This window comes from Cibotium barometz, chromosome 41 (genome assembly GCF_041138505.1).
Source record: "Cibotium barometz isolate CiBa-2024 chromosome 41, ASM4113850v1, whole genome shotgun sequence".
NCBI classification, from domain to species: domain Eukaryota; kingdom Viridiplantae; phylum Streptophyta; class Polypodiopsida; order Cyatheales; family Cibotiaceae; genus Cibotium; species Cibotium barometz.
The window spans coordinates 16,821,898-16,833,112 of NC_141086.1; the positions used below are offsets into that span (position 1 = coordinate 16,821,898).

At 43.8% G+C, this 11,215-nt stretch overlaps 1 protein-coding gene across 2 annotated transcripts in view; it reads left to right on the plus strand.

The window, feature by feature from the left end:
• LOC147614720 (calmodulin-binding receptor-like cytoplasmic kinase 2) overlaps positions 1 to 9,798 on the plus strand; it is a 69,213-nt gene extending 59,415 nt beyond the window's left edge. For both annotated transcript variants that reach the window (XM_086780059.1, XM_086780057.1), the window contains exons 6-7: positions 3,373 to 3,671; positions 8,746 to 9,798. In XM_086780059.1, the coding sequence (XP_086636185.1) occupies positions 3,373 to 3,671; positions 8,746 to 9,042 (596 nt within the window). In that variant the 3' untranslated portion in view covers positions 9,043 to 9,798. The remainder of the gene's footprint in view (positions 1 to 3,372; positions 3,672 to 8,745) is intronic.
• Positions 9,799 to 11,215: the final 1,417 nt, after the last annotated feature.

Sequence of the window (11,215 nt, forward strand, 5' to 3'; positions counted from 1 at the left end):
ATCAGTGTGACATGTGTCATGTGTGTTTTGTGAGTGTGATTTGTTTGGGTTAGAAGATAAGGTTGTAAACTTGCAAAAAGGCATGTACTTGGTGTAAGAAATCAATCAAACAAGCCAACATTGAATTCTCACTCTCTCTCTCTCTCTTATTTGTTCCTCAGTGTCTGCATAGCAACCTGTAACCACCATGTAAATCAAACATTTTGTACAAAAAGAATGCTTATTCCTCATGATTAATTCGGTCTTAAAATTGTGTTTAAATTAGTTGTTAGTGTTTGTTTTGCGTTCACATAGGGAAATCTAGGCTTAGTAAGTGTCATTTGCATCATTTGTATATTATGTATTTATTTGACTATGTTTAGAGCTTTCTTTTCTGTTAAACCTGAACCATATTAGCTTATTTTAACATAAAAATCATGCTTTGTGTTGCAATTGAAAGAGTGTTCGCATGCATTTTAGATAGCTTAATCTCCTAAAAACTTCAAAAAATTATGTATATCTCTTAATTTTCACTTGAAACATTGAATGGAGTGGTTTTTGGTTTAAAGAGTGTATGCAAATGGATCAAAATCACACATCAAGGCTTCAAATCAATTCAAGAATTGTTTGAAGATTCATTGAACTACTCTAGTGTAACATGCAGCGGAAGTATTCGTATTGGAGGATCCTGTCACACAAATGCTCACACCGCCTTCTGTATCTTGAGTTTCGCGAGTTTAGCAATCCACTTTAATGACTTCAAACAACTTCGAAAAAGATGCCACCTCGTGTCACCATTTGGCCGCCCAAGTGGTCCACCATTGATTTCTCATGATGTGTATGCATTGGATTGGCGTCCATGGCTATTGGTTTATACTTATTCATGGGATCGATGCCTGTCATGTAATATTGTGGACATGATCTTCCTGATAGAATGCACAGCGGAAGAAGGGAAAGTGGAAACACAGCTAGAGAGTGAGAGAGAGAGATGGAGAAGAAACACAGGTATAGACCTGCTCTCCATATCATCAACCAAGAATACATGTCCCGAGCAAGAGGGGAGAAGACCTCGTATGTGAGGGACTGTAGCAAACAATGCTAAGCAATGAAAAAGAGTGAGGGTATGCCCGGCTATATATATGCCCAGATGTGGGCAGTCGACTAGCTCACGACTAGGGAAAAAGTGCCCAAGACTCCATAAAGTGGGAATAAAATATGGAAAAAATATGTGAGGGGTGACTAGTCCCTCTAGCTAACATGGTCAACCCTAAAGACTAAAATAGGACACCACACAGGAAGCCAGCAACAAGGAGATGATGTCTAACACTTCCGTTGGGACTTCATGTGTTCATGCCTGGAATGTCATGTTTAGGATTAGATGTTCCGCTAGGACTTGTACTTGTGTGTTCATTCCCCGAATATCTGGTGGACTTGGCTTTCCGTTGTGACTTATGCCTGTGTGTTTATGCTCGGAATATCTGGTGGACTTGGCTTTCTGCTGGGACTTGCGCCTGTATGTACATGCTTGGAAACGCCTAGAGGATTGGCTTTCTATTGGGACTTGTGCGTGTGTACATGCCCAGAAACCCCTAGAGGATTGTCTTTCCACTGGGTCTGATACCTAGTGTTCTTGCTTGAAAATGTCCCTTGGGTATAGTTTCATGAACGGGGATTGTCCATACCAATGTTGCATTGCATAGCATCTTTATGTGCTTGCCTACAAATTGAATTTGCATGCTGTTTTCATGCTTGCTTGACCAATGTGTAGTTCAAGGGGACACCCACTCGTGAATCATGCGTGTGAAACTATCTACCGAGTATAGTCTCATGAACGGGGATTGTCCATACCAATGTTGCATTGCATAGCATCTTTATGTGCTTGTCTACAAATTGAATTTGCATGCTGTTTTCATGCTTGCTTGACCAATGTGTAGTTCAAGGGAACACGCACTCGTGAACCATGCGTGTGAAACTATGTACTGACATGGTTATGTTGCACGTGGATAGGTGGTAAGTATTAGTCTAATTGCGTTAATTTATCTCTTAGGACGTAGTGTTAATTTATAAGTGAGTGTATTCGTACTTTAATAATAAGTTTTGGGTGACTAAAACTCACTCATAAATTACGACCAGCCGTGTGTGCATACTCATCATTGACGTCCTAAGGCAGGTGGTCACAACTCAGTGTCCAAGTGTCGAAGCCTTATCTCTTTGTCAAAAGTATCCAGCCATGTGTCACCTCCACCTAGCACCCCCTTTGCACTTACCTTTTGTAGGTGGACACCTCTTTTCCTCTCTCCTCCCTTCTCATAAGTGGGTGCCAACTTCAAGAGGGCTCTATGGCTGTATTTTTTGCACTTCTACTCTCCTAACTCCAATCCAAGCTTGCTGAGTGTTTCTCACACATCCAGGATTGTTTCCGGTCATTCTTCCTCCTACACACTCCCAATGGCTCAAATTCAGCAAAACCGTCTATTTATTTGCTGTAGTTTCTGGTCTTTTGGCTGAAAACCTAATTTCAGCCATCCTTTCTTAAGTAGAACCATAGGGGAAGCTTTCCGAGGGTTCTTTGCACCTACTTGAAGACTTTTGTCATGAAAGATCACGACAAATTGAAGTTTTCAGCCTTCTAGACGCTTACATTGTGAAGACTTCTGTTGTCGTGGACTCTACTTGCAATTGGTAAGCTCACATGACCAATTATGGCAGCAAGTAGCAAGAGGGAAGGGCAGGACTTTGTATTCGCATACCCTGTGTAGTGTTCTCTTGTCCTATGTGCTATCTTGAAGATTGTTTCTACCATGTTTGGGTGGAGCAATACAGGGTAGATGGAAGGGAACATGGGCACTTGAGAGGGTAGTGTGAGAAGGCAGCTCCTTGGATCTTCATCGACAACCATATTGTTTGCAATATTGTTTTCATATGCATTGGTATGGAAATCTGGTCAAAAATGCCCGTGATGATTCTCCCAAGGTCAATATACATCATTTGAGGGAGGGGCCGGCCATTCCGGTTCATTGTCCTTTCTTGTCAAATCAGCAAATTACAGTTTATATTGTGCTTGTTGTCCATTAAATCTTAGTGTATTTAAGTCTATTGATTAGCATTGTGTTCAATCAAACATTCCACACCAACCGGTGGAATTACACCTCGGACTGCCCCTCCAACTGTAAAATATCCTCCAAGATCCAGCAAAACTGCCTTCTATAGAGAACACTTCCAATCTAAAGTCCAACCACCTGTGATATTTGAGGTTTGGTTGAATGTGAGGTTTTTCTTTGAGTAAAAAGTAAAGTTAATCTCTTGTATTGTATTGAAAGTGCATGCTGTTTGCTAGCCACTAAGCATTGGAAATGAGCAACTGAATGCTCTGTTTTTGTGATTCTTTTCCAGGTAAGCCAATCATACATCGGGATGTAAAACCTTCCAACATTCTCTTGACTGAGAAATTTAGGGCTAAGGTTGCAGATTTTGGGTACTCCCGAATGGGTCCAGTAGAGATAGGAGAGACTCATGTTTCCACTGAAATCAAAGGAACCACTGGCTATTTGGATCCTGAATACTTGAAGACTTTCCAACTAACCGAAAAGAGTGATGTCTATTCTTTTGGTATCTTGTTGGTGGAGATCATAACTGGAAGGAGACCCATTGATGAGAAAAAGGATATGAAAGAGCGGGTAGCTTTAAGATGGGTAAGATCTATGTTTCAGTATTTAGTGCTTTCAAAAGAAGAACTAGTATTCGAATTTCTCTAGACATCGATTGTGTGCTCAAATTTGTTCATGAGTTCTAATACATGTGATTATATATGTGTGTGTGTTTGATTGATTGAGAGGGAGAGAGTAGCATCTACAAAGGACCTAAGGGGCTTTGAAACCAAATACATCTGTTAAGTAACTGAAAGGTAAAACCATTTAGCTAAAAAAACAAAACAAAACACCCATGAGTATGATTATGTTACAATGTATCCATGTATATGTAGTGAGAAAAACTGCCGAACTAAAAGAAACAGAGGATGTAGCATCTCAGGTACAAGTCCTCTATCTGGCCAATAAGGATCAATGTATCCATGTAGTGAGAAAAACTGCCCAACTTAAAGAGACAGGATGTAGCATCTCAGGTACAAGCCCTCTATCTGGGCAATAAGGATCAACATGTCTTCTCTGCATGTGTGACCTCAAGGCTCATACCTACTCTCTACATCCACCTCCTATGGCAGAACTTGTGTCTATGTAAGATCTTTCGGATATGGACCTGTCGCGTGTGGGGTCATCTCAGTCCAATAGACCTTGGGACATTTGGCACTTTTTAATTGGAGCTCTCCAATTTAACCCCCGGTACTTGTGGTGGTTGAGATATCTCTAGGGCTGTCATTATGGGCTGCCTATTCTATTTGGTGAGGTCATCTGATTTCGAGAATCCTCCGTCGTCGAGTGTCTCCATCTGGGACTGGCTGAAGAAACTAGTGATGAGTGGCTGTGAAGTTTCTAGGTCCTGGGTCCAGACCTCCCTATATAGGTGGTCTCCAGTTGTAGCCCCAGGCAGCACTAACAATGGACCAAAACCATCTCTGAACAGACAGTGGAACTTCCAGACAATCCATGTGAGAGGAAACATGCAATCCTGGCATACCACGCCCTGTCATGTCCTTTCTTTGCTAGTCACTTAGATGATTCCAATGCAATCCTGGAGAATCGCTGGCTTTCCAAGGTGTAGATGCGGTATAGGATGTCACCGTCTAGAAGAATGCATCAACCACCAAGGGTGCTGCTCCAAATTGTGCAAGGATGATGGGGTGTGGTGCCAAGGGCCTACTCTGAATCATGCATGAGAACATCACCAAGTGCAACCTTTCAATCCTCCTCCAATCATCTTGTTGGTCCGGTCCTTGTTACGGTACCCATACATCACAACAGGTGTCACTAGTGTATCAAAAAGCCGCCCCTTCATAGGAAGAGCCAAACCTCATTATCCCTCCAGTCCGGAGCTGCTGGATGCATGGTGAAGATTGGGCCAGTGAGATCAATAGATAGATAGGCTCAATTGACACCTGTGGAGGCCAAATATGACTTATGGGACCAAGATACAAAGCAGGCCAGTAGTGGCCTCAAAACATACAACTAAAGGAAAACTAATACGACTTGACCTCTTGAGAAAGAAAGAAAGAAAGAAAGAAGATGTTATTTACATCTATGAAAGACCCGAAGGGTCTATGAGACCGAAAAGATGTTACCATGGGTAAACTGGATGTCAAGACAACATGAAAAAGAAAAACTAGCTGCCAATAGAAAAATACAGGGCCAAAGTACTATGGAGGCCATGAAGTACAATATAGTGGGCAGCATAAGAGCCTCATGTGTCTGAACTCATGATGTGTCCTCCTCATGGACCGAGTATCTTGCCTTGATGTCCACTACCCATGGAAGTGTCTCACTCTATCGCTGAAGCAAGTATCGGATCTGGAGAGGGTCTGGGTCTCCTGGACCAGGGATGTCTGGCTCTCTGGAGGACATGTGCTCTCTCTCGAAGGATCCACCGAGTGCGTGGGGCGCCCACTCGATGGGGGCATGTAGTCTTGTCTTGGTCAATCTGTCATGACATATCTCATGTGGGCTGAGAGTCAGCTGGGGCCTCCTGGTGAGGGCCAAAAAAGTCAGATGTACCACCTGTTGGGTACTCCTCCAATTTGAAGTTGATGAAATGCGAATTCATGGTGTTTGTGCTCCACAAACTTGGATGTGATCTGGGTCTTGACCTCTTGAGGTGTCCAACCATCGTTTGCAGTAGGTGCTCGAATTTCTTGACCTTGGTCAAAATTTCCTCCATCTTAGGGAAAGCGGCCACCGTCATGCCTGGTTTGGGTTCGAGAGCTACAAGATGGTCTCCGACCCCATGGAAACTCTTTGATTGTTGCATTCTCTTGTTGTCTCTTGTTGTAACCGGGCGATTTGTTGTTGGAGAGCTGCAAAACGGTCTTCGACCTCGTGGAGACACTCGTCACGTTCTCTTGTTGTAAGAAGGCGGTTTGTTGTTGCAGGTATGTGTCCATTTGTTTTGGCGAGTGGCCAATGGTTTCGTGGGTGAGAGCACCTCCTAGAAGGTGGGTTTCTTCTTTCCTTTTTCCATTTTGGAGGAGTTGTCAGTTTCTTCGCTCCAAGATCCCCTAAACACATCATAAACATGTGGTTAATCCAAATTAATAATGACAGGCTCAAGGTCACCACTCAACCGTAGATCCGATAACGTTGGATCAAGGCTCCCGTCCATACAGACCAAACAAAGGGGCCCTGGTGTCCCACACCAACATGTCCTGTCCTGAAGGACCGATGGCAGAATGTCTGAATCACTATGGACTGGTAGGAGTAGGTTAGCACTCTCATGGCCATGCAAGCTCATGTCTGCAGGCTCAGGTATCCAGGTTCAGGCCTGTAGACCCACATCTCTAAGCTCACGTGTCACGGGCATGCCCGTGCCATGGCTAATCCTCAGCATGAACAGTAGAATCCTTGATTAAGTCAGCATTTAGAGCATCATTAGCAGTAGAAGCATTACCATCAGCAGTAGCACCAGCATTATCATCAGCGTCAGCATCAGAATCGGCAGTACCATCATCATCATCATCATCATCATCTTCAGCATCATCACCATCATCACCATCCTCTCAAGCATCATTGGAGGGCATGGGACCCCTGTTGGCAGCCCGTAGACACCTTGTCGGCAGCCAGCAGGAGCCCTAGCAGCAGACGGGGCAGCACCAAGTTGAAGACCAGCAGTGTGGGCAGCATAGAAGGCAAAGCACAGCATTTATCAGGAATAAATCCTGAATATTCATGTCCAATGCTCAATGACAGCATCTGGGGCTGGCCGACCAACATCCTCAACATATATAAAAGCATAAGTCATCATTTCAGTCATTACAAGCAGTTCATTCATCATTCATGAGTCCAAAAGCATAGAAGTCATGTTGAAGGGGCCAAAGGTCACTCCTTTGGGGCTGACCAAGGGCCTACACCATGTACAAGCATTCAGCAACCTTTTTGTACCATATGAAATACAAGAAAACCTAACACCAACTGTCTCTCTCTTTTTCTCTCTCATCTGTCTTAATCATGTTTAATCAGCATCTTGTTCTTAACTAGGCTTAGGGCTGTGGATTAGTACAGCAAGGCTTCCGCGCATGCAACATTGGTATTAGAGCATTCAAGCTCAACCACTAAGCATAGTCCCAAGGATGTGCACAGATCGAGCAGAAGAATGCAAAGCAAGGTAGCAAATGGAGTGGTTTGCAACACAGGCAAAGCTAGAGGAAGCATTCCCTGAGGGGGTATGTACTCAGAATTAGTACATCATTAAGCTCTTAGATCAGTTCCAAAGGCCTAGCAGCAGGCATGATCAGTTCCAGCAGGTGATCCGTCGCTGTGTTAAGGGAAAGGAATAGCATGCTTGGGGACAACAATGGAATAGATTCTCAGTTCTTCAGCAAGACTTGGAAGTTGAGATCAAAAGTGGACGGTGCTCAGACAAAAATATCAAAGTCAAAGTCAGAGTCAGAAGTAGCAGGTTAAAGTCAGTAGTTGAGGGAGGAAGGATGGCAGAGCCATCATTAAGTTTAGCAGGAGGGGATGTCTCTCTCTCTCTCTCTCGTAGGGCCAAAGTATCCCCGTGCTCTTTGTGCGATCCCTCTGTCCATTTGGGGCTTGAGCGGCCCCCTTTGTCGCCGGCTGAGGTAGGCTAGAGAAGTTTTTTTATGGAGGTGTGAGAAGCATCTCGCTGGCTGTGGCCCTTGGGTGCCGATGGTGATGGAGCTTCAATAGTCACATGCCCAAGCATCTCTGATCTGTATATTACATAACCCGTGAGAAGGGGCTGAATCTATCTTGGAAAAGACAGTGGAATCTCCCACGAATCTCATAATAGGGTGGGCATCTACACAAATAGTGCTCCTCTCTCCACTTCCCCGGTCGTGCATACCCTGCATATCCACGCCTCCTGATTGCTTCACTGGACTTAACCCATAGAGTGTTTGGTGAGACTCTCAGCTTGCCAATGGCTGACGAAGATATCTAGGGGTCGTAATGAATCCATCATTAGAAACTCGCAGGAAATTGGAGTTTCATTGGGAGCTATCCATGTGTGGCTTGTGTGGAGGCCTGTCAAGTTGAAGTGGATAAGGCGGTTGATCTCTTGCCAGGAGAGATGCAAGAACGGTGAGTCAACACTATACCAAAAGGGGCGAGGCAATCCATCTGAAGGCCACGTTGGTCAAACCAGCTGACTGCCTGTGCGTACCAGGACCTGCTGTGTCCCTCTCGTGTAAGCTGCATGGAGCATGCAGTGTGTACCCATGACATATGTAGGTGATGGTATGAAAAAATGCCTCTATAATCAAGGGGGAAGATCCCAAACTTAGCCAGGACTCCTGTGTCCTCATCCATCGAGAATATCTAGCACAGGGGGACTGTCAAGAGGCTGCCATGTCCACCACGAGTGGGAGACTGTACCTCTGTTGCTGGAGAAACTTCCCAATCTGGAGCTGCTGTATGAAAGGCTGCCGTGGAGTGGCACATGGAGAGAGAGAGAAAGAAAGAAAGAAAGAAATAAAGTTATATTAACGTCTATGGAAGACCCCAAGGGCCTATGAGACCAAAAGTAATACAGTGGTACCATGGATATACTGAGTCATGGAAAACTGAAAGAAAAAGTAAACTCTGAGAGAGAGAGAGAGAGAGAGAGAGAGAGAGCTTTACCAATGAATATTTTCTCCAGGCTTTTAGGAAGTTCCTTGATGGGAAGGTCATTGAGATTCTCGACCCAAGTCTAGAGAAGTCAAATGCATCTGGTAAGGTGGCAGAGAAAATCTCAGAACTTGCCTTCCAATGTACAGCTCCAACCAAACAAGATAGGCCAACTATGAAGGAGGTTGCAGAGGCTCTTTGGAACATAAGAAAGGATTTTCAAGGTCTGTCAGAGGATTTTCATGGTCAGTCAGAGAGAAGATCCATGGGCAGGTTGTCACAAGAATTGACAGCAACGAGTTCTAATTCAAGGAAATGGAAAGGTTAAGGAGCAACAAATGATAAAGGTTTGATTGCAAAAAGGTCATTGGGACGACGTGCCTGAATACTGTCAGGTCTAACCAGCTAGTGCTACATGACATTATTATGGATCCAGCTGGTGTGTCTATCTCATGAAAAAAGGGTTTCGCTGTAACAAGAGGTGCTCCATTGGGAGCTGGGGAAGTGCACAGAAAATAAGGCCGCACAATGGAGAGACAGAGGAAGATGGAGATGGTGTGCTAAATGGTCCTTCATGCAGGTCAATTATCCCAAGCCCTTGCAAGAAGTTTTAAGAAGGGAGATGATCGTTTTCACTTTCAAGATATTAAAGTTGATACCTCTTACCGCCAAAAATTGAGGCCTAGTTTTTATTGATCTTCGATGTTTCATGTTTTAGTATGCTCGATTAGTATTTTCTGTAGTACAAGTTTGCAGTCGGCTCAGTGCTGGCAGTCCGAATCAAAACGACATCCTAAATGTGCACGTCCACAAGTTCTGTCTATCTCATGGCAAGAGGCTCCATCGGGAGCAGCGAAAAGCTGCATAATTATGGAGTGTTGCATCGCAGCAAGTTCATTCATTGATGCTAAGCCCATACATGAAGTTGTAAGAAGGGAAAAGATTGTTTCCAGATTCAAGATGTGCCCAAGATAGAAAGTTTATGCCTCCAAACACCAAAAACTAAGGCTTACTTTCCCTTGTTTTGTGTTACATTGTTCTGTGATCTCCTGAATACAAGTTTAGTGATGGCATTGTGAATCAATAGGCGTCTACAGGGACATGCTACGAAGAGCATGTGCACCCGTGTTTGTGTGTACACCCGGTGGCTGTGCACTCGCATTTGCTGTAAGGTAACCATTGACCTTGCTTAGTGGTTGAAAAATATGCTCGGAGGATGTTATGTAGATGGGGTGTATTATGTTGCACAAGGATTTTTTGAAGTGGTCCCGCATATAAACAACAAATGCTAGAAAAAATCACTGATGTTTTATGGCAGGAAAATGGTCCATGCACTCCCATGGGCTCCAAATAAGGATTAACAGCCACTTATCAAGCATCATTGCCCCATGTGGGTTCATTAAATTTTAGTGAGGCATTGCCTGGCCTAGCTCACAGTTATGCACTGTTATCTATGTCCCACGTGTGATGGGAAGCAATCATTTCTCTATACTTTGAGACACTAACAAACCCACCCCTCCATCTGTTGGCTGTTGCTGTGGAAATTAATGATGTATAGATGGGAGAAAAATGCTTTGGACTCAAATGGGGAGTTTTTGTAGGAGCTTGTTTTACCTATCACAAGTTCGGGCATCTGGCCTCTGAATGCCCCACAAGTGGCCTCCGTCCAAGTGTGGGACTACAATGGTCGAGGTTTTATATTGATGATTTTTCTTGGATGTGGGGTTTGCCAATCCTATACATCCGGCATGCTTTTCTCTTTTGCAAGAGCACGTTTCTGAGGTGACTCAGAATGCATTTGTGCCTTCAATCCAGCTTCATTTCTAGTCTGACACCCATATCAACCATAGGAGGTGGATTAGTTGTCTTAAGGGAAGGGGGTTTGGTTTGAGGCATCAAATCATTCATGATCAGCGCAAGAGGGACTGAATCAGCCGGAGACATCCAAGAGCATGGCATCCACTTCTGCCCATGTTGATGCACGAATGTTCTTGGCTGATGTACATAAGGGTGGAATGCGAAAATTACAAAGCATGCAGGCTGATATTGACGTGGCTTTCCTCTGATGAACATGCATGCACCAATAAAATGCCTGACATATAATGTGCAGGGTTAAATAACCAGCGAACTTGGAGATTACTTTAGAACTATGTATAGAGGATGGAACCTGATATAGTGTGTAATCAGCATGCTCTCGCTTGACAAACTCGTTATTTCCACGACTATGATATATATTATGCAGGCTTGACTACTTTTTTTTGCTGTTTGTGTACTTATGCGACATGCTACACACACAATAGTGGCTTATAATGATCTAGATGATAGACTGATCATCGTACAATGCATTTTAAATTGGTAAACTTATGAACTTGCATCGGTTTATGCTCCTCTAGTATTTGCTCATCATGCCTTGCTTTGGCAAAAACTTATGTAACATCCATGGATGACACATGCTTTTTTATGTAGTGATTTTAATAATTCACCATCACGAGAGGACAATA